Genomic DNA, 23,924 nt, shown 5'->3' on the forward strand with positions numbered 1-23,924 from the left:
GACAGTTGCTATAACAGGGGCATGTAAACTGGTCTCACCTTGTACTGGGCCAGTTTTGAAACCGGATCATTAAGAAGGTTCTGGAACACTCTGAACAAAGACAGTTGTTATAACAGGGGGCATGTAAACTGGTCTCACCTTGTACTGGGCCAGTTTTGAAACCGGATCATTAAGAAGGTTCTGGAACACTCTGAACAAAGACAGTTGCTATAACAGCGGGCATGTAAACTGGTCTCACCTTGTACTGGGCCAGTTTTGAAACCGGATCATTAAGAAGGTTCTGGAACACTCTGAACAGAGACAGTTGCTATAACAGGGGCATGTAAACTGGTCTCACCTTGTACTGGGCCAGTTTTGAAACCGGATCATTGAGAAGGTTCTGGAACACTCTGAACAAAGACAGTTGCTATAACAGGGGCATGTAAACTGGTCTCACCTTGTACTGGGCCAGTTTTGAAACCGGATCATTAAGAAGGTTCTGGAACACTCTGAACAAAGACAGTTGTTATAACAGGGGGCATGTAAACTGGTCTCACCTTGTACTGGGCCAGTTTTGAAACCGGATCATTAAGAAGGTTCTGGAACACTCTGAACAGAGACAGTTGCTATAACAGGGGGCATGTAAACTGGTCTCACCTTGTACTGGGCCAGTTTTGAAACCGGATCATTAAGAAGGTTCTGGAACACTCTGAACAGAGACAGTTGCTATAACAGGGGGCATGTAAACTGGTCTCACCTTGTACTGGGCCAGTTTTGAAACTGGATCATTAAGAAGGTTCTGGAACACTCTGAACAAAGACAGTTACTATAACAGGGGCATGTAAACTGGTCTCACCTTGTACTGGGCCAGTTTTGAAACCGGATCATTAAGAAGGTTCTGGAACACTCTGAACAAAGACAGTTGCTATAAAAGGGGGCATGTCAACTGGTCTCACCTTGTACTGGGCCAGTTTTGAAACCGGATCATTAAGAAGGTTCTGGAACACTCTGAACAGAGACAGTTGCTATAACAGGGGCATGTAAACTGGTCTCACCTTGTACTGGGCCAGTTTTGAAACCGGATCATTGAGAAGGTTCTGGAACACTCTGAACAGAGACAGTTGCTATAACAGGGGCATGTAAACTGGTCTCACCTTGTACTGGGCCAGTTTTGAAACCGGATCATTAAGAAGGCTCTGGAACACTCTGAACAGAGACAGTTGCTATAACAGGGGCATGTAAACTGGTCTCACCTTGTACTGGGCCAGTTTTGAAACCGGATCATTAAGAAGGTTCTGGAACACTCTGAACAAAGACAGTTGTTATAACAGGGGCATGTAAACTGGTCTCACCTTGTACTGGGCCAGTTTTGAAACCGGATCATTAAGAAGGTTCTGGAACACTCTGAACAAAGACAGTTGCTATAACAGGGGGCATGTAAACTGGTCTCACCTTGTACTGGGCCAGTTTTGAAACCGGATCATTAAGAAGGTTCTGGAACACTCTGAACAGAGACAGTTGCTATAACAGGGGCATGTAAACTGGTCTCACCTTGTACTGGGCCAGTTTTGAAACCGGATCATTGAGAAGGTTCTGGAACACTCTGAACAAAGACAGTTGCTATAACAGGGGGCATGTAAACTGGTCTCACCTTGTACTGGGCCAGTTTTGAAACCGGATCATTAAGAAGGTTCTGGAACACTCTGAACAAAGACAGTTGTTATAACAGGGGCATGTAAACTGGTCTCACCTTGTACTGGGCCAGTTTTGAAACCGGATCATTAAGAAGGTTCTGGAACACTCTGAACAGAGACAGTTGCTATAACAGGGGGCATGTAAACTGGTCTCACCTTGTACTGGGCCAGTTTTGAAACCGGATCATTAAGAAGGTTCTGGAACACTCTGAACAGAGACAGTTGCTATAACAGGGGGCATGTAAACTGGTCTCACCTTGTACTGGGCCAGTTTTGAAACTGGATCATTAAGAAGGTTCTGGAACACTCTGAACAAAGACAGTTACTATAACAGGGGGCATGTAAACTGGTCTCACCTTGTACTGGGCCAGTTTTGAAACCGGATCATTAAGAAGGTTCTGGAACACTCTGAACAGGGACACGTACCATTAAAGAGGGCATGTAAACTGGTCTCACCTTGTACTGGGCCAGTTTTGAAACCGGATCATTAAGAAGGTTCTGGAACACTCTGAACAGAGACAGTTGCTATAACAGGGGGCATGTAAACTGGTCTCACCTTGTACTGGGCCAGTTTTGAAACCGGATCATTGAGAAGGTTCTGGAACACTCTGAACAGAGACAGTTGCTATAACAGGGGGCATGTAAACTGGTCTCACCTTGTACTGGGCCAGTTTTGAAACCGGATCATTAAGAAGGTTCTGGAACACTCTGAACAAAGACAGTTGTTATAACAGGGGGCATGTAAACTGGTCTCACCTTGTACTGGGCCAGTTTTGAAACCGGATCATTAAGAAGGTTCTGGAACACTCTGAACAGAGACAGTTGTTATAACAGGGGGCATGTAAACTGGTCTCACCTTGTACTGGGCCAGTTTTGAAACCGGATCATTAAGAAGGTTCTGGAACACTCTGAACAGAGACAGTTGCTATAACAGGGGCATGTAAACTGGTCTCACCTTGTACTGGGCCAGTTTTGAAACCGGATCATTAAGAAGGTTCTGGAACACTCTGAACAGAGACAGTTGCTATAACAGGGGGCATGTAAACTGGTCTCACCTTGTACTGGGCCAGTTTTGAAACTGGATCATTAAGAAGGTTCTGGAACACTCTGAACAGAGACAGTTACTATAACAGGGGGCATGTAAACTGGTCTCACCTTGTACTGGGCCAGTTTTGAAACCGGATCATTAAGAAGGTTCTGGAACACTCTGAACAAAGACAGTTGCTATAACAGGGGGCATGTAAACTGGTCTCACCTTGTACTGGGCCAGTTTTGAAACCGGATCATTAAGAAGGTTCTGGAACACTCTGAACAGAGACAGTTGCTATAACAGGGGGCATGTAAACTGGTCTCACCTTGTACTGGGCCAGTTTTGAAACCGGATCATTGAGAAGGTTCTGGAACACTCTGAACAGAGACAGTTGATATAAGAGCGGAGCATCTCCTTGGTCAAAGCTAATGCGATGTAGCATCTTAACAGCACAGTGATTGGTGAAGACTTTATTGGTACGATAAGTCTGAAGAGCAGATACGTAGCACCTGATAACATCTGGGTGACCGAATCTAGAAGAAAATAAAATATTAGGGTTGCATGACTGCAGTTTTGTCAAGTACAGATCTATGAATCCAATTTCATACATTCCTACCTCAATGGCAGACATTGCTGGGTTCCATCCCACCTGAAATGTCAAATAATGCGGCCTTGTCGGAGATTTTAAACTGCATTTCATCAGCCATGTTACATGTAGACGATAGAATGATGGAAGTTTACAACATTTTATTTAATAAAAGATCAATTTTAAGCAGCTCTTAACATCAGTTTGGTGTGGATGAATTCTGACCATCACTTGGCTTGTTGGATTTGTCCATAGTTGGCATCAAAAAAAGTTGCAACTCTCAGCAATGGGTTACCTGAATGGGTGATTCCATTTGAAATGACATCCTTTGTATGGGAGATTAAGGTCATGTCTTCTACAGGGGGTGTCTGGATTTCACCTGGAATAGCTGACAGATACACTGCTTTGATGGCATCTGTATCATGATCGCATGTGTATCACATATGGATGTTACCGTCTCGAGGGAGCCAAATGGAGTATATACTGTTAACCAGGCAAGTATACCTTAAATACAAGACAGAAAATGAGGGTTAACATGCTATTTCAACTTACTTGAGAATGTAGCCCTTGAAATTAAATTCTTCCTCTCCACGCACGTCTCTCTCCATTTCTGCCATCTCATCTTCCTCATCTAAACGACATCAAAATATCAAGTCATTAATTTAATAAGATTTCATACGTCCTTTCATGTGTTAGCCCTATGCTATTTGCCACTTCCTGTGGACCATTCCTATAATTGGCACATTCCTGCCGCTGATGGGGTTAACATCAATATCACACTGTTCACACACTATAAAACAATAAAAGTGAGCTCAAGAAGGGTATCCCCTGATTATAAGTATCACTTTCGCTACTGTTATGATAGGTTATATCGATGTTCACCCCTATCAACGGCAGGAAGGTGCCATAATAGGAATGATCTATATCATTCTTTGACTAACCAATGTCTTTTGAAAATGGCAACAAACAACATAGCTGTAAAAATCCTGATCAGAATGACTCAATGATAACAATATAAATTGTATAATTTCAGAAAATTGCTATAAATTATATAAATAGTACTACAAATAAAAGTTCAAATCATTTTCAATCCAATGCTTGTCTTACCTTCTTCCATGTCCATTTCAGGTTCTTCCATTGGTGGTGGTGCCACTGGAAAATTAACAAACAAACAAAATTATTGAAGCAGAATACATCAGGCCTCAATTTTTTTTTTGGGGGGGGGCACCCATTTTAAAGGCCACTGGGCAAAGACAAAGAAAGGCACCAAGGCCAATAAGTGATGAAGAATGCCTTGAAGTTGACAAAGATCTGTGGCACCAAGGCCAAAACCAAAAAGGACAGGCAATGGCCTTGGTGGCCAACCTGAAGCTCGAGAAAACAAAGAGAGAGAAAATTAGAGGGAAAAAAAAGGAGAAAGAATAGAATTAAAGTTCAATTGATTTGGTAAAGATGGGTCCAGCTATGGAGAATGCAGTTCAGTGTGATTAGCTTTACTGTGGTCCAATGACACAGATAAACAGGATGGTGAAACATTGGATAGAGTTTTATACACAATAAGAGCACTACTCCCTATTCCAGAAAAATACAGAACTAAGTTTTTCGTCCAGCGGAATCTTCAAAGAAATCATAGGATATCTAATATCTGTTCTTGGGCTGGGCAGCAGTGTTGTGCTTCACTTTGCGAAAAGCTTCAAAAGCTAATTGAATGTTAATGCAAAGACTAAATGCCACTTAGGGTATCAGATTAGGGACCATTTACACAAATATGCCTTTAAGGGTAGGGTTCCCGTAAACGACACCATTTACGGGTGCAAAATGTGATGGTGTGCGTCACGCCATTAAGGGTTCAATTTGGAGGGGGTAGCACATACGTGTGAGAGTGAAAAAAAAAAAAAAAAATATTTTTGCAGGCTTTTAAATTTGCGGTCTTGAAATTAATGGCAAAAATAAAAACGGCACAAAACTTTGCCCCTATACAGTACTTACCATTTAGATTAGTGAAATGGATTTCTCTGAGTGCCATGAACTCATCTTCTGGACTGACGTCACTAGCACCAAATATGTCACCATCAGGCCACACTTCCCTGGTAAAATGGAAAGAAAATATATCAATAGATCCCACAAAGCCTCTGAGATAGCATCATTGATGAGGTTTTGTAGATGTGCACATCTTTACTTGTGCACATCAAGAATGGTTCAATTGCACACATGAAATGTCAATATTTCATCAGGGTTACTTTCATAATAGCTTTCGGAATTTTCCAAAGGCTTTCTGAGTTTGAAAGGTCTATTATGTTTATATAAACACCACCAAATTCTTATTGCTCCTGTTGACAGCTATTTCATTGGTACTTTAAAATACCTGTGTGGGCAATAGAGTACACACTACACATATCAGAATCACATGTACAGTTACACATACTGGTGCTGGACATCCGACATACCATAAAAAGAGAATGTTATAGTCCTTATGCCTTACTTGATGCAATAAAGTAAAATCAACTTTTGTGATTTTATCAAGAACTGCTCATTTTTGCAGGAATCTGTTACATTTAGAGGTAAAGTAAACAACAATATCTAAATTACTGTTTTGAGGAAGGTACGCTGTCAGACTATAAAATCACAATCTTACCTGGCTGCTCTGAGCAAGGCTATCGCGTCCCCTGCCTGACCATTGTGTAAACCTCTCTGTATCCGTACCATTGCATCCGCTCTGAGGAACAAGAATATAGGGATAGTTTTTTAAGTGCCTTATTTAGATCATACTTTTTCATGAGTAAGTAACTCTTAGTCGCAATATGGTTAGGTGTTTGTGGGTGTATTTCTTGCAAAACTTTAAATGGAATACTCTATTAAAAGTAAATTCTACTCGATAGGATGTAGTTGAATTCTAACTCTGATCCTAACACTAAACCTACCTCGAACCTAAATTCTAATTCTAATTCCAATGTCTAAAAAATGTTTTTGTAATGTACTTTATAGTAAACCAACATACCCTACAAAAATCAAGACTTTATGTGATGTAGTTTTGTTAAAATCCGAGATTTTGAATAAAAAGACAAAGACTGAATGAAGTGTTGTTTAATTGTTAAGATTTCATACATACATACATTAATTTCTTATAAGGCGCAATATCCAGTATGATCAAATGGAAGCTACCCAATTGTCTTTTCTATTTGAAAACCATACTTCCTTTGTGTAAGATTCTAGCTAAATCTTCCACAGGAGGATGTCACTCATGGTATAGATCACTTCATTGCATTGTGTTATTGCTGGAATTTGCCTGTTCCATCTCACACCCTTTGACATGAAAGGAACACTTACCATTGCACTCAATGACGGAAATCACAAAACATGCCATGAAATAAATATTTCTTGGCGAAACAACTACAAAAGTTTGATTTTTTTCATCAGGGAAATCAACTTCCAATAATTACAAAAGAAAACGTAAACTGATAATACTATTAACTATTTTCCATGCTGAGAAAATTGGCTGGAACTGAAAGGCCCCGTACAAACCAATAAGGATTTTACGAGGGTGTCCTGTTTGACAAACATGAGAAATGAGTATGTGCACTATAGATGGAACAACCCCAGCATTGAGTATCTTTTTCAAACTGATTAAGTTGCATTGCAAACCCCAACCAACCTTTGTTCTTCCACAGGTTGTTCTGATGCGGCATCAAAGGGTACAACATTCTCAGGGATATCCTCCCTCCCTTGCAGCATAGCGGAGAGGTCAGAGGTCACATGATCCCATCCGTCATTCAACTCTTCTTCACTAGGACCTTGCGGAGGTTGCTGATTGGCTCCCTGATTGCGCCGTCTCCTCTTTTTCTTCTTTTTTCCTTTTTTCTACATGCAAAAAAATATAAATAAAATATTGTGAATGGCAATGGCCGGGGGGGGGGATACAAATGACCATACAGGCACTGCAAACATGGGTAGCATTTTTGGCCTTTTTGTATATCAATGACTCCCTTTTCTGGGTCAATTTGGGTATATGGATGGGTCCTTGTTTTTGCAAAATTTTCTCTTTTTTTTTTTAAATACCCTAATTTTGACTCACTGTAGGCTCCAAAATTTTAGAAATTTCCCCAAAATTTGGGGAAAATGTTTCAATGTCACAACAAATAGTGGATCAATTCTAATTGTTAAAACAACTGTTACTGTGTATTTGGTTTAAAAAAAATTTGTTTCCGGTAAGTCTTGCGCATTTCATTTCTTGGGAGCAATTTTACCTCATTTTGGTTTTTTTATATAAATTCAGAAATTATCATATTATTATATTTTCAAGCAAAAAATGCATGACAAAATCCTTCAAAAGATGTTTGAATGAACATAGCATGACAAACATGTATGTGCAAGCCTGCAGAAATGAATCCTACTTGCTCTGATTGGCTGGTATTTCCAATGACTTTTGATTGGTTTGATCAGTATTTATGCCCGCCCACAATTTGTCCTATAGTTTATTTGTCCCAGTAAATATGATCACTTACTGCTGTGAGCATTCAAATGAAATTAATACTACAGTACACAGGTCATTGTGCTATTCCAGTTAAAATCCATACACCCACAATGGCCACATGAAAGACTGTAGACATGTCCTTAATCTCCCACACAGGGGGTGCAGAATTCAAATAGAGTCACCCATTCAGGTAACCTCATTTGAAATTCACACCCCCTGTGTGGAAGATTAAGATCATGTCTTCCATCAGGGGTGTATGGATGTCAACTGGAATAGCCGATTCTTTTGAAGATTTCACTCTCACCTGTACAAGGATTTTATTCTTTCCATTACAGTAGTTTTCCAGCATTTTCAAGAAGATGTGGGTAGTCTCTATCAAGTCTATTAAAAAGCTCCTGGAACAAGAAATCATGTTAGTAGTCTCCAATCATATTTCTTAGTCAATGCAAATCATTATAAAGACTCTCAAAAAGCATAAAACTTGAAATAGTATGTAAATTTGGGGTACAAAGTCCCAAAACAAGCTGAAAATAAATATAAAAGTGCGGAAATTTGAACATAATACGAGAAGGAATTCAGGCAAAAGAAGACAAATTCAATAGTGACATCTTTCATATGTGACCTGTTACCAGAAATGAGCGTGAAGTCGCAAGTTGAAAGTTTCAAGACATCCTGGCTGACTGAGCAGATGTTCTTTGTTTGCAGTGCACCTGTACAAGCCAGTAGCATGTCCTTGAATGGCCTGTTGTGCCGTTCACAAAGGACATACTACTGGCTTGAACAGGTGCGTGTGAAACAAATTATACCAACGCCAGAACGTTTCAAATTACCAACTTGCAACTTTATGCCCATTTCGTGGTTGCAGGTCACATATAGTCCCTATGTTCTTCCATTGTGACAGACATTTAGTGATTTTATGCCTGGTCAAAGTTTTGCCAGTGTTATCTCCCAGATTTCAGCTGTTAATGCCTGGATATGCTCGACATAAAAAAAAAGCCAAGAAAACGTAGCACAAACAGAAGTCAACACCCTGTTTATAACTTTCATTTAAAGAAAACTTACTTTGTGCATCTGACATCGTCAAATTTCTTGAGCAGCATAACAAAGAGTTCTTTATACTCAATGACGTAGAAGATGTTACTCTGTGTAACTCTGGCAGATTCTCGTATCTTGGAATCTTTGGATCTGGTCATCGTTTCTAATGTTGCTAGTAACTCGCGGTAGGCTTTCAAAGCATAGTGCATGCTAAGAGGAAAAAATAATAATAAATTATTATATTTAGGGCAGAATGCATTTACACAATATATACTGTGCCTCTGCTTTGAAAAACATGGTTATTTTTTCACTTTCAAACATGTATGCAAACATCTCAAAAGTTAGGACTGCCTGAAGTCACCATGTCAACAATGCCTAGAAAAGTTGCTTATTGCCTTGTAAAAGTACCATCATTTTTGACCATTTTTTGTTCCTTTTCTTTGATGAAGGCACCGGATGAATCAAACTTCTATTTACGCACTACTAACTAATCATAGGCTGTTGGGAGTTGATCGTCAGATTGAAAGTAGTATGTTTATATCTGGCTCCTATTTAATAGGCGTCTATCCATTTACTTTAAAATATCCTTGGTTGTATGATTTCAAGTCTCTCATCCTAATTTCAAACAGAAAGTATGTCCTATTAACAGAACCATACAATGCATTTAGAAAAAAGTACTGCATTTTTTGCAAGTATCTCCAAAGTCATCTTGCTTATAAAAAGAAAAAAAGTCTTACCGTTTTGACCATACTGCTGATTCTTTCTTGTCCGTGACCATCATGTCCATGTACTTGATGAGGTTGACCTGGACGTAATAGAATGCTTGCACAGAGAATGTCTCACTGAATGCAGGGGAAAAATGTAAACGTAATCTGAATGACGATAGTTTTCCAGTTGAAATCCATAGACACCTATAAGACATGACCTCAGTCTCCCACACATGGAGTGTGAATTTCAAATGGGGTTACCTGAATGTGTGTGAAATCTACACCACATGTGTGGGAAATTAAGGCCATGTCTTCCATAGGGGGTGTATGGATTTTAACTGGATTACCTAGCAGATTGGAAAATACGCAGCATGTTGTCATCCGCCAAGTTATGAGAAAAATAGTATTTTACGAAAAATTGAAAAAACAAAATTGAAATTTTGACAGAAATTGCCCGAAAAAATTTGGGGAAAAAAAACAAAAACAAAAAAACAGGTTTAGCGATTTTCACCCAAACTGCACATTTTTGCCCAAATTTGACCCAAGATGGGTTTGTCAAGTCTTTGTCATTCTAAATATGTATACCTTTATAATTATACTTTAGAACAATTTAGCAGTTATAATGCCCTAAAGTTTCCATAATTCCAGGGTTAAGACCAACCTTAATTACTCTCTGCATTAGCAAAACCTGACAAAATATTTCTATCTGACCCATAGATACCCACCTGATGACATCCACTCTGAAGTGATAATGCCGACTGAATTCCATAAAGAACCTCATGGCCCATAGGTAATATGTGTCTATACTAATACCCACCTGATGACATCCACTCTGAAGTGATAATGCCGACTGAATTCCATGAAGAACCTCATGGCCCATAGGTAATAAGTGTCTATACTAATACCCACCTGATGACATCCACTCTGAAGTGATAATGCCGACTGAATTCCATAAAGAACCTCATGGCCCATAGGTAATAAGTGTCTATACTAATACCCACCTGATGACATCCACTCTGAAATGATAATGCCGACTGAATTCCATAAAGAACCTCATGGCCCATAGGTAATAAGTGTCTATACTAATACCCACCTGATGACATCCACTCTGAAGTGATAATGCCGACTGAATTCCATAAAGAACCTCATGGCCCATAGGTAATAAGTGTCTATACTAATACCCACCTGATGACATCCACTCTGAAGTGATAATGCCGACTGAATTCCATAAAGAACCTCATGGCCCATAGGTAATAAGTGTCTATACTAATACCCACCTGATGACATCCACTCTGAAGTGATAATGCCGACTGAATTCCATAAAGAACCTCATGGCCCATAGGTAATAAGTGTCTATACTAATACCCACCTGATGACATCCACTCTGAAGTGATAATGCCGACTGAATTCCATAAAGAACCTCATGGCCCATAGGTAATAAGTGTCTATACTAATACCCACCTGATGACATCCACTCTGAAGTGATAATGCCGACTGAATTCCATAAAGAACCTCATGGCCCATAGGTAATATGTGTCTATACTAATACCCACCTGATGACATCCACTCTGAAGTGATAATGCCGACTGAATTCCATAAAGAACCTCATGGCCCATAGGTAATAAGTGTCTATACTAATACCCACCTGATGACATCCACTCTGAAGTGATAATGCCGACTGAATTCCATAAAGAACCTCATGGCCCATAGGTAATAAGTGTCTATACTAATACCCACCTGATGACATCCACTCTGAAGTGATAATGACGACTGAATTCCATAAAGAACCTCATGGCCCATAGGTAATAAGTGTCTATACTAATACCCACCTGATGACATCCACTCTGAAATGATAATGCCGACTGAATTCCATGAAGAACCTCATGGCCCATAGGTAATAAGTGTCTATACTAATACCCACCTGATGACATCCACTCTGAAGTGATAATGCCGACTGAATTCCATAAAGAACCTCATGGCCCATAGGTAATAAGTGTCTATACTAATACCCACCTGATGACATCCACTCTGAAGTGAAAATGCCGACTGAATTCCATAAAGAACCTCATGGCCCATAGGTAATAAGTGTCTATACTAATACCCACCTGATGACATCCACTCTGAAGTGATAATGCCGACTGAATTCCATAAAGAACCTCATGGCCCATAGGTAATATGTGTCTATACTAATACCCACCTGATGACATCCACTCTGAAGTGATAATGACGACTGAATTCCATAAAGAACCTCATGGCCCATAGGTAATACGTGTCTATACTAATACCCACCTGATGACATCCACTCTGAAGTGATAATGACTACTGAATTCCATAAAGAACCTCATGGCCCATAGGTAATAAGTGTCTATACTAATACCCACCTGATGACATCCACTCTGAAGTGATAATGCCGACTGAATTCCATGAAGAACCTCATGGCCCATAGGTAATAAGTGTCTATACTAATACCCACCTGATGACATCCACTCTGAAGTGATAATGACGACTGAATTCCATAAAGAACCTCATGGTCCATAGGTAATATGTGTCTATACTAATACCCACCTGATGACATCCACTCTGAAGTGATAATGACGACTGAATTCCATAAAGAACCTCATGGTCCATAGGTAATAAGTGTGTCTATACTAATACCCACCTGATGACATCCACTCTGAAGTGATAATGCCGACTGAATTCCATAAAGAACCTCATGGTCCACAGGTAATATGTGTCTATACTAATACCCACCTGATGACATCCACTCTGAAGTGATAATGACGACTGAATTCCATAAAGAACCTCATGGTCCATAGGTAATATGTGTCTATACTAATACCCACCTGATGACATCCACTCTGAAGTGATAATGACGACTGAATTCCATAAAGAACCTCATGGTCCATAGGTAATAAGTGTGTCTATACTAATACCCACCTGATGACATCCACTCTGAAGTGATAATGACGACTGAATTCCATAAAGAACCTCATGGCCCATAGGTAATATGTGTCTATACTAATACCCACCTGATGACATCCACTCTGAAGTGATAATGACGACTGAATTCCATAAAGAACCTCATGGCCCATAGGTAATAAGTGTCTATACTAATACCCACCTGATGACATCCACTCCGAAGTGATAATGCCGACTGAATTCCATAAAGAACCTCATGGCCCATAGGTAATATGTGTCTATACTAATACCCACCTGATGACATCCACTCTGAAGTGATAATGCCGACTGAATTCCATAAAGAACCTCATGGCCCATAGGTAATAAGTGTCTATACTAATACCCACCTGATGACATCCACTCTGAAGTGATAATGCCGACTGAATTCCATAAAGAACCTCATGGCCCATAGGTAATATGTGTCTATACTAATACCCACCTGATGACATCCACTCTGAAGTGATAATGCCGACTGAATTCCATAAAGAACCTCATGGCCCATAGGTAATATGTATCATCATTCTCCTGAGCTTTCTGATGAAGGATGTGATCCTGTTGAAAGTAAATCACAAATTCCTTATTTTAGTCTGATACTATTATAAATATTTATACCTGACTTTGTTACCAGTTTACATACTGAATTACTACTTCATACATCCTATGACCATGACAGCCTCCTCAGCCTACACACAATGTTGTCTGGTATCTCAAAGCATGGCTATCACACCCAGGGAGTACAAGCATGTGTAGAAATGTTCATTCTCAATACATTATAGTTATGACAAAACAAGTACATTAGTAAATTAAGCAGTACATAAAATGTGTCCCAGCCAGATTTGGGGTTTTATGGTTAATAAATAAAATAAAATCACATTTGTAAAATGACCCCAATTAACTCCTAGATGACCTTTGACCTCACAATTGTTGACATCACACATGTCAATGTACCCAAAGATCACTGTGTCCAAGCAGATGTCCAAGTCCAATTGAAATCCATCAAAGCATGGGTGAGAAATCAACAAACATCTGAGCTCATCGGGAACAAAAAAACTTTCTTTGGCGGGAACAATAACTTATTGGCTCATACCTTAACAGCATGCATAAGTGGATTGTAGCAGTTATCAAGAAACAGCTCGCAGAACTCCCTCAAGAATAGACGAATACTAAGAGTGGATCTCCTGGTGAGCGACGTGTCTTTCATCGGCATGCGGTTCTTAGCTCGTTTCTTAGGATTCTTCTCCCTGTCAAATGAGATATGCTTGGCTTTCTGCGGGGCTTGGTGATAGATGACATCTCTCTCTGATATGGACTTGAAATTCTTGACATAGAATGTACCTCCAAATCTGGAATGTCTGTAGGACAAGGGAATGGTGGAATGAACTTTTTTACTGTGAAAATTCTCAGTCTTTTAAGAAGGTTTTTAACAGTTGATCATTTCAAAAACCTCCCACAGGCATAAGTTTGTTTACTTGAAAAAAGCTAAAGTTGTTCAAAGGAGCTGAAAATGGGGTGAAATTGGCCAAAACCACTCAAAATTGGGCCGAAAAGAAGTAAAAATGCGTAAATATGAGCAGTCAAAAAAGTTGAATTCAGGTGATCAGCTGAAAAATCTCATGCCTGCTCCCACCTTGCACTTAATAAATGAATGAGAAGATGGCAAAGCTAACAGAAATGGCAGAGAAAAGGCAAGGTATTGGAAGGAAGCAGATTTGCAGGAATTCATATATATCATAGATGTCTCTTATTTCACATACAGCCTGGCGATTCATAGACGGTAGACCCATCGCATTTTGCATTTCACTTTGGGTTGAAATAAGAAACGTCTGATAATATGAGTTCCTGCGAACCTGTTCCTTTCTTGCCTTTTCTCTGCCATTTCTGTAGCTTGCTTAGCCATCTTTTTCATTCCTCCCCTCTCTCCCTTCACTCACCTTCCACTGCCTTTTAACACCCTGGCCTTTTTCCTCTGCTATTCCCATTGATTCTCTCCCTCCCTTCACACTCACCTTCCACTGCCTTTTAACACCCTGGCCTTTTCTCTGCTATTCCCATTCATTCCCTCCCTCCCTTCATACTCACCCTCCCACTGCCTTTTAACACCCTGGCCTTTTCTCTGCTATTCCCATTGATTCTCTCCCTCCCTTCACTCACCTTCCACTGCCTTTTAACACCCTGGCCTTTTCTCCGCTATTCCCATTCATTCTCTCCCTCCCTTCACACTACCTTTCGATCGACATGTTGGCCTTTTCTCTGCTAATCCCCTTCATTCTCTCCCTCCCTTCACTCACCCTCCCACTGCCTTTTAACACCCTGGCCTTTTCTCTGCTATTCCCATTGATTCTCTCCTCCCTTCACTCACCTTCCACTGCCTTTTAACACCCTGGCCTTTTCTCTGCTATTCCCATTGATTCTCTCCCTCCCTTCACTCACCTTCCACTGCCTTTCAACACACTGGCCTTTTACCTCTGCTATTCCCATTGATTCTCTCCCTCCCTTCACTCACCTTCCACTGCCTTTTAACACCCTGGCCTTTTCTCTGCTATTCCCATTGATTCTCTCCCTCCCTTTACTCACATTCCACTGCCTTTTAACACCCTGGCCTTTTCTCTGCTATTCCCATTGATTCTCTCCCTCCCTTCACTCACCTTCCACTGCCTTTTAACACCCTGGCCTTTTCTCTGCTATTCCCATTGATTCTCTCCTCCCTTCACTCACCTTCCACTGCCTTTTAACACCCTGGCCTTTTCTCTGCTATTCCCATTGATTCTCTCCCTCCCTTCATACTCACCTCCCACTACCTTTCGACATGTTGGCCTTTTCTCTGCTATTCCCATTCATTCTCTCCCTCCCTTCACACTACCTTTCGATCGACACGTCTGCCTTTTCTCTGCTAATCCCCTTCATTACCTCCCTCCCTTCACACTCACCTTCCACTGCCTTTCAACACACTGGCCTTTTACCTCTGCTATTCTCATTCATTCTCTCCCTCCCTTTACACTCACCTTCCACTGCCTTTCAACACCCTGGCCTTTTTCTCTGCTATTTCCCTCTGTCTAGCCATCTCCAGTTCTTGCTCATCCTTCTGTTTCTCACTAGAAGCCCTTGTAATACCTGCTTTAGCCAGCTGCTCAGGGGTCTGCACATAATAATAATAGAAAGAAACTAATGATATTACGTCCATTCAGGTGATGACATAATCATGATATGTTATGCGACAAAGAATGGGCTAGTCCAATTGAAATCCATATACCCCCTATGGAAAACATGACCTTGATCTCCCACACAGGAGGTGTACATTTTAAATGGAGTCATCCATTCAGGTAACTTCATTTAAAATTCGCACTCCCTGTCTTAGTAAGAGATTAAGATCATGTCTTCCACATGGGCTGTTTGTATTTTAACAGGACTAGCCAATGCAAGACTCAGTTATGCAGGATATTGGCATCGTTCAAAGTTAAGTCAAACAAAGAGATGTTTCAAAGCGCTTTTGTAAACAAATAATCTAAAAGGATGTTTTGAATGCAAGTTTTGTAACATCTCAAACTTACTTTTTAACAGACTTAGTTTGAATTGAGGAGGGGCACATTCCACACTTGATTTCTAAATTGTCGCACACTTTGAGACAAAATATCATGGTAGTGTACTCAAGAAATGTAATGTTAGCACATACAAAAAGACGGACTGCACAGTCTCTTTCTGAACAAGTTCAGGAGAGGAAAAAACCAAGCATAACAGACCTGTTCTCTGAGCATCAGTGAAGTAATCTCTATGGCATGCATACACCATTGTTGTTCTTCTTCAGAGCTGGCCACATACAAGATAAGCTTATCCATACCGCTCACATTGAGAGCCCACAAGACTTGGTCGTGTACACTGGCATCATCATCAGTTCTCTAATTAAGTGAAAATAAACAATTAAAATAATGGATGAGGTGAATAGGAAATAAAATTTCAATATGATTGATGAGACAGATAAGCCTGCTAAATTATCAGCCTCTAAAAACTATTTTGATTGGCTATAAAGAGGACTATATAATGTATTGAGCCAATCAGAGATATGGTAAGAAGTCTGTGGGGCTGAAAGGAATTGAAGAATTATGTAACTTTACACAATGTTATATGACTGGTTCAATTTACATTCATGTAAACTGCCATATTGAGACTCTCCTCACATATGGTGGAACCATGCAATGGGTGAATAGGGTCTACAACACGGGCAATACTGTACCTTTTCTTGTGTGGGGTCAGCAGGCACATGGAGGACATTTCTCACCAGCAGTAATATCCTCTCCATCAGTATAGTGTGGTCCTCTCGTCGACTTTCCCATTCCTGCAAGGATGTGAGTCAGTGAAAATGTCAAATTTTAATTTACATTACCTTTTTAAAAAAATTAAAAAAAAAGTTCATTTACTTCATTTGTAAGTGTACCAGAGTTTTCTTTATTTTGACGAAAGTACTCAGCAAGGTCATTTCATTCTGTGAAAAGAACTGCCAAATCTGACACCAAAAATTGTTGTTAATGTACTGATGCAATATAGCAAATAAATGTTTCTTAAAGGTCCTCAACCCAATCAACAGCCTCATTCCCCCTCCGATTTACCTCACTATTAATGAGAATTTGGCATCATATAATTAGATCCTATTTTCTCATTACTATCCTCAAATTTGATGTTCCAAATCAATGTATTTCCGAAGAAATTGTGAAAAAAAACATCAATTTGGGGTATAACACATGACTTCATAATCATCCAACACCCTGGGACCAGTAGTTTTCACCACTTCCCCACAAAACATTATTTTTATACTACCACCTATTTTGCACACTGAATGTGAACATTTCTTACCATATCCAATAATTTCTTCAGTTTCTTGGCCAAGACCACCATTAGTTCTTCATCAGCAAAGGCTTGCTTGTACGCTTGAAGATGCGACAATACTTCAAGATAGTAGTTCCTAGTGGTCTTGTCTGTGGGGACTTTGTTATCAAAACAAAGCTCTGCTGGCTGGGTAAGGTTCACCAAAAGCCTGGTATACAAAGAGGAAAATAAAAGTGAGGTGGTTCAATCAAAATATATACATGGGAAAATATGCTCAACTGTGGTATATAATAACCTATATAGAACCTTGGGTTATTCCGGATTAAATCCATACACCCCTATGTTAGACATGACCTTAAATAATTTCACACACAAGGGGTGTAGATTTCAAATGGAGTCACTCATTCAGGTTAACCCCATTTGAAATGCACACTCCCTGTGTGGAAGATGTAGGATCATGTCTTCCATAGGGGGTGTATGATTTTCAACTAGAATAGCCCAATGTTGGCTGTCTTTTTGTTTACTAATATTGTCTATTGTAGTGTTTTGTACTATTTTCTACAATGTATGGTTTGAATATTGCTTTTATATCTTATCTTAAGGCCAGCCCATTTAGTGATCCCAACAAAGTGTAAAACACAATATACATAAATTGCTTAAAAGTCATTTAAATTGTAATTAGGTATGTCTGAAATGAAAAATTTGGCAACAAACAAGATTGATCCAAGATATCCAAGATTGAAACAGTTGAAGTTCCATTCAAACAAATGTAGCTAATTTCTCTACTTAAATTACAATTCATGTAAAATATCAGCAAGGAGGCTCACAGTTTTCCGGGTGCAAACCTGACAGCAGTCTCTACAAGATGACGGTTTTATTACAGATTTTTAAAAATAAAAACCAACCAATCATACCTGGTACATGTTTCAAAGAGTTCCGTCTCTTTATGAAACTGCTTCAAAAGATAAATAAGATCATTCTGTAGAATCTGCGCATTCCCAAGCTGACGCCTAATCTCGACGGTGTCGTCTTCTCGTCGTAAGAAGCGAATCAGATCTTTTACTGTCTCTGTAAAATAACAATTTTTCATTTTGTAAATATTATATTCACATGTTTTAAAGTTTGGATATATATGGGATTTAAAGTATACAATTGGCTATTCCAGTTGAAATCCATACCCCCTATGGAAGACATGACCTTAATTATGTAAATATTATTGTCAATAACAAATTACGTGAATGCAAACTTGCTGACAATGTACGATAGTTTAGAAAGTTGTATTTTTGCTCTCGTGTTTGAGCAAAAGCTTATCACGTCTCGCTGCCGTAAGAATTTTCATTCATTGACTGGTTGACCCGGAAGTGTTGCAAAATGGGAGTGGTTAAATGTGAAAGGTCAATAACTCGTGTGCTGATTGGTTGATCCATTGGTCGATATGCTGCTAAAATATTAATTTATGCACAATGGAGGTTTAGAAAATTTTCATGATTTTCATGATGATGAAGTTACGAAATAGGATCATTACAAACACCAATTTGGTAAGCTTATAATCACTCATTTTTGGGCTGAATCAACTTGATGAAATGAAATTTGTTGAATACAAAATGTGTCTGGATGCAAGAATTAGCGCCAGCGTGAGTCTTGATCCCCTCCAGGTATTCCAACAAGTTACCACTTGCCAACAACCTTCATCACACCGTAACATGACCCCCCCTGAAGAATAACATAGTGCAATTATTTATTTTAGTATTACATACCAAGTGCATCTGGTTCCTTCTGGTACGTATCCCCCTCCAGGTATCCCAATGCATTACAAGTTGCCAACAACTCATGGTTCATCACACGAACCACACTGCCAAACTCCATTTTCACTCCTTATCCTTCGTCTAATGTCCCTGTTGAGTACTTTGAATATTATGACTTTATGACCTGTAATTAAATTATACAACATTATATTACTATAATAGGAAAATCAGCAATTCTTGTTTGAAGGGTTTTTATTATTGCCAAAGTTTTTCATGAATTCAAACTTCACAGATTTTAAGAGATTTATTCCAAAATATATAATCAAACCAAAAAGCAAGAATTATAAACAACTTAAGGGGGTACTACACCCCTCAATAAATTTGTGTATATTTTTGCATTTTTCTCAAAAACTAATAACACCCTGGTAACAAAAGTTATGTATATTGTAGGGGCAAGGAATCCAATTACTACACTGGAATTTCAGTGACCCAAGACACGCGGTTCGTTATTTTTATGATAAATAAGGTACCGCTAGGATGTACCTCATTTCCTATCATATACTGAACCGCTTGTCATAAGTCACTGAAATTTCAGTGTAGTAGTTGGAATCCTTGCCCCAATAATATACATAACTTTTGTTACCAGTGTGTTATTAGTTTTTGAGAAAAATGCAAAAATTGTCACAAATTTACCACAGGGGTGTAGTACCCCCTTAATAATTGAACAATAAAAGAAACAGGAACTATAGTGTGACATTGTGGATATAAAGTTAATTATGCAGTTCCAATAATTGAAACTCCTGGCTCCAACTGGGAAGTGCTGTGTATGTGTTTATAATATACATGTTTAATGTTCATTCACATACATACTTAGCCGTCAGTACGAAGAAATCGTTGCTCCATAAATGATTGCAAACAGTGAAGTAGCTATATGGTGGGTGCTGGCGGGCGGCAGAGCCCCGCAGTCAGATTTAAAACCCACCACTGATAAACAATTTAAGCTCTAGCACCCAGCAGTCAAGTGTCAAAAATTGCAAAATCACATAGAATTTGGCCAAATTTAAGCAATTTCCAATAAAATTGTCAATTTCACCAAAAATTCCTTCAAATACCACCCAGCACTAAAAATGGTCTAGCTACAACCCTGATTGGAAATTTACACATTTGTAATCATTTTTACCACAATATGATATGAAAACACAGGTGAGCAATATATGGAGAGGTCAAACAGGCTGTTAATTATTGTCAATATTAATGTTTTTCGACATTTATAATGAAAACAATAGACACGGAATACACCCTATTATGGCACTTCCTACAACTTGAGAGTCCTCAAATGTTTGAAATTTGTAGGGTAGTGCTAGGCTGCTTTTTGGGGTCCCAGGCTCACCAAAATACAGTTCGGACCCCCTATTAAAAAAATTTCTCCAAGTTCAGGGGTCCCTGCAGACCCCCAGCTTTGCAATCTAGTGCTACCGCAGACATACTATTTTGCTGCATTTGTGCAACTTGTGACTCGCCAAGTTTTGATGAATATTGGGTACGGTAAGCTTAATTGGAGGTTGGTGATCAATGGGCAAGTTAAGGGGTACTACACCCCTGCCCAATTTTGTGCCTATTTTGCATTTTTCTCAAAAATTATAGCGCATTGGTGACAAGTAAGATATGTATATTATAGGGGCAAGGACAACAACTACTGCACTGGAAATTTTATTTCAACACAGACGACTTTGTTGAGTTACAGTCAAAATGAGGGAAAACCAATATTTGATCAATAAATCAATAACTACTTGCCTTGAGTTGCTGAATTTTCAGTGCAGTAGTTGTAGTCCTTGCCCCTATAATATACATATCTTACTTGTCACCAATGCGCTATAATTTTTGAGAGAAATGCAAAAATAGGCACAAAAATGGCCAGGGGTGTAGTACCCCCTTAAGATATTTCCCATGCTGTCAGTGTCAGGTTGTTGACTGTCGATACATGTCGATTGTCGGAAGTATTTTCTTCCGACATGGCGATACACAAAATCTCTATCGATAACACCCTTAACGGGATGTTTCGAGTTTTATTTCAACTGGTGGTGTAGGAAGGTGAGTGAATTCGTGAATGAGTCCGGGGAATGAGATTTTCTTGTTTCAACGATCCGATAGTAGGATACGAAACATAAATTAAAAATGTCTAATGACTCCCATGTTTACATGAAAACATTAGCTGCTGCGAGGTCAGTGTCGTTCAATTCGTTACCTAAATTCCTTTCAGGATATTCTGATTTCACTTATTTATAATGTGTACGAACGTGCTCCATACAAACTCAAAAGTATGAAGCAAGGTGTTATTGCTGACAATAGAAACATTGTTGCAATGTCATTAAAAACAGGTATGTACTACAGAGTACAGACGTTCTGAAACTTGTTCGAAAATTTCTAACTTTCGTATGAACAACCGATAGCTTGTGATACGAAAGTTAGAACGTGGAAGGATTTGCGCTCATGTAACGTACCTTGTTTGGTACATGTACACGGTTGGCATGCAGGTCCCAATTTTATCCAATATCATGCATATGAATAAAAACTTCTTCCTCAAGTTAATTATTGTCTCAAAAATATGAGGATATTATTCTTGACATATTAGTGACACCATGTGCTAAATTCCTTCATCAATTCACCATGACTTTACTCACGAACGCGAAAAACGTCATTTTGTGCCAATTTTTCTCGAGTGATCGCCAGACATCGCACAGTCCCCATTGTAAATAGGTGATCAACACGTGTAGTGCTGGTCTCACATGTTCAAGAACCGGAAGGGTATCACCATCAGTTTGCAATGACAAGTCAACCTTTGCAAATCGGGAGATGGATTGATTTGCCCAGCACTGGCCTATGACTGGATTTTCTCAAATCTTTAATCACCGACGCAGTTGGCAGTTGTCAAAACATCTTTCTCTAGACTTTGATCAAGCAAGGTTGCAGAATTAAACGGACTCATAATATGGTCGGAATTTGTACTTCAGCGCCTGTGTTTCCGGTTAAAAGTAAGCAAACACTTCAGCTAAGCCTAAGGCTAAGATATAGGTATGCTAGGTGAATTCAAATTTGCCATCAAACTGCATCATTTTATATATCAAATTAAAGCCCTTGTGAGTAAACAAAGCCAAAACTGAAAACCTTTTTTTCATAGCACTTTCCGTAGCAAAGTTACATCTTGTCAAAGACTGACTTTCATCAAAAAGATTCAGCTGGCAAAATTCACCAAAAGCGGCATTTCGGGGTGTTTCTAGATCTTAGTCTCATGGCGATAGCAGCTTTTTTTTAATGGAACTGCTATCAAAATCCTCTAAAATTCCATGTGCTTACTTGATTATCACCATAAAAATCATATATTTGGGTCAAGTGAAGTATAGAAAACATATTTATGTAGGTTTCCTTCACCGACCTATTCTCGAAAAAAATTCAAATTTCTATGTAAATATGCATTGTGTTTGGGCCCCGGTCTCGGCGAATTTCGCTGACTAGCAAATGTGTTAACTAAGGTTTGCCTGGGATACCTATAAGATACATAAATGTTAGCCTAGCTAGCCAAGCTAAATTGAAGCCAAACTGGACAATCTAAAAAATTGTTTTGCTGCGTTTAAAAACTGAAGACACTACGATGACTGACCGTGTTAATATACTAGCAATCTCTATCTTCTATTCACACATTACCTACATGCCTATCGTGGATAGTAGATAGATTTCTCGATCAAGCTGAAATGTGATACAGGCTAGTACATGATGTATAATATAGGCAGTCATCATTCATGGACATGGTCATGCACTATGGCTATGCAGTCTGGCCAGCACTAAATAAGGAAGTTCTAAGAATTGTCAATGATCATTCTTCTTCTTGAAAAGTGTGTGCTTCAGCAACTGCATGACTGACACTGTCTAGTCCGAATAATCAGACCCAGAACAAAATATTAATTTCTGACATAATCAGTGATCGTGTTCTGCATCATCATGCACTGAATATTAATCATGTACAATGATGTATGGACACCCATGGAAAAGTTTCACCGACTGTACTACGTACTGCCATGACTGCTAAAAATGACGAATATGACGATTATTTATTACAACATTTAAACTACACTTACAGTTTCATACCCTTTGTTTATCGAATTAATTACTAGTTATTGGCTCCATAATTACATATTCTGGTCTCATTTTAGCTCCAAAGATGAACTACGATCGCGATTGAGCTCTCCCGATCGACGTCTTTCTGCAAGAATTTCCCGCGATACCGGACCGGAAGTGGAATGAAAAACATAACCCCTGCTTGACCTTTCACAAAGCAAACGTCTTTAATGTGATCATTAAACAGCACTTATGGTTACTTTTTTGTAATAAAAGAACATATTAACTAAAATAAGATTCTATTTTATATTAAATAGCCACAAATAACACGGAATAGAGAAAAAATTGGGAATATTTTGTGTATACTATAATGATTTAAGAATCCCCGACTTCGGCGGTGTGGCGCGGTGGCCAAGTGGCTAAGGCGTCTGTCTCGTAAACAGAAGATCGAGGGTTCGAATCCCTCTCGTGCCTGATATTTTGTCTCTGTCTTCAAAGTATTTATTTTTAAATAAAATGTTATTTTAGATAAGATGTATTTCACACAATTTTCATATATTTTTTTTCCTGTTTGCTGTGACCATTTTCTGTGATAATTCATACCGTAAAATGGGGTAACTTTGGGCACTTTTCAGAGTTTTTAAACCACTGCTTCCAAACAAAATGACGAGTGCCGCAATCAATATTACGTCATACTAGAGGCTACATGTTTTGAACATCATTTTGCCCTTTGCCAAAAATAGGCCTAAATTATCACATTGTCCATAACAGTTTAAAAGGGCTGGCTG

At 39.1% G+C, this 23,924-nt stretch overlaps 1 protein-coding gene and 1 non-coding gene across 2 annotated transcripts in view; one reads left to right on the top strand and one right to left on the bottom strand.

Moving 5' to 3' along the window:
• The window catches only part of LOC140142563 (protein timeless homolog), a 37,009-nt gene extending 13,716 nt beyond the window's left edge, over window positions 1–23,293 (bottom strand). The window contains exons 1-18 of the mRNA XM_072164557.1: window positions 23,157–23,293; window positions 19,036–19,207; window positions 18,193–18,346; window positions 17,306–17,486; window positions 16,689–16,790; window positions 16,198–16,353; window positions 15,463–15,596; window positions 13,548–13,812; window positions 12,900–13,012; window positions 9,533–9,637; window positions 8,823–9,005; window positions 8,065–8,155; window positions 6,942–7,147; window positions 5,925–6,005; window positions 5,279–5,376; window positions 4,397–4,441; window positions 3,842–3,920; window positions 3,029–3,236 (exon numbers count right to left, since the gene is read on the bottom strand). Coding sequence (XP_072020658.1) covers window positions 3,029–3,236; window positions 3,842–3,920; window positions 4,397–4,441; window positions 5,279–5,376; window positions 5,925–6,005; window positions 6,942–7,147; window positions 8,065–8,155; window positions 8,823–9,005; window positions 9,533–9,637; window positions 12,900–13,012; window positions 13,548–13,812; window positions 15,463–15,596; window positions 16,198–16,353; window positions 16,689–16,790; window positions 17,306–17,486; window positions 18,193–18,346; window positions 19,036–19,144 — 2,310 coding nt within the window. The 5' untranslated portion in view covers window positions 19,145–19,207; window positions 23,157–23,293. The remainder of the gene's footprint in view (window positions 1–3,028; window positions 3,237–3,841; window positions 3,921–4,396; window positions 4,442–5,278; window positions 5,377–5,924; window positions 6,006–6,941; window positions 7,148–8,064; window positions 8,156–8,822; window positions 9,006–9,532; window positions 9,638–12,899; window positions 13,013–13,547; window positions 13,813–15,462; window positions 15,597–16,197; window positions 16,354–16,688; window positions 16,791–17,305; window positions 17,487–18,192; window positions 18,347–19,035; window positions 19,208–23,156) is intronic.
• A 244-nt stretch (window positions 23,294–23,537) lies between these two features.
• On the top strand, window positions 23,538–23,610 carry Trnat-cgu (transfer RNA threonine (anticodon CGU)). Its single transcript has one exon. It is a non-coding gene; the product is annotated as a tRNA-Thr (tRNA).
• The last annotated feature ends 314 nt before the right edge of the window (window positions 23,611–23,924 follow it).

The sequence above is a fragment of the Amphiura filiformis genome, chromosome 20 (assembly GCF_039555335.1).
Source record: "Amphiura filiformis chromosome 20, Afil_fr2py, whole genome shotgun sequence".
NCBI lineage: Eukaryota > Metazoa > Echinodermata > Ophiuroidea > Amphilepidida > Amphiuridae > Amphiura > Amphiura filiformis.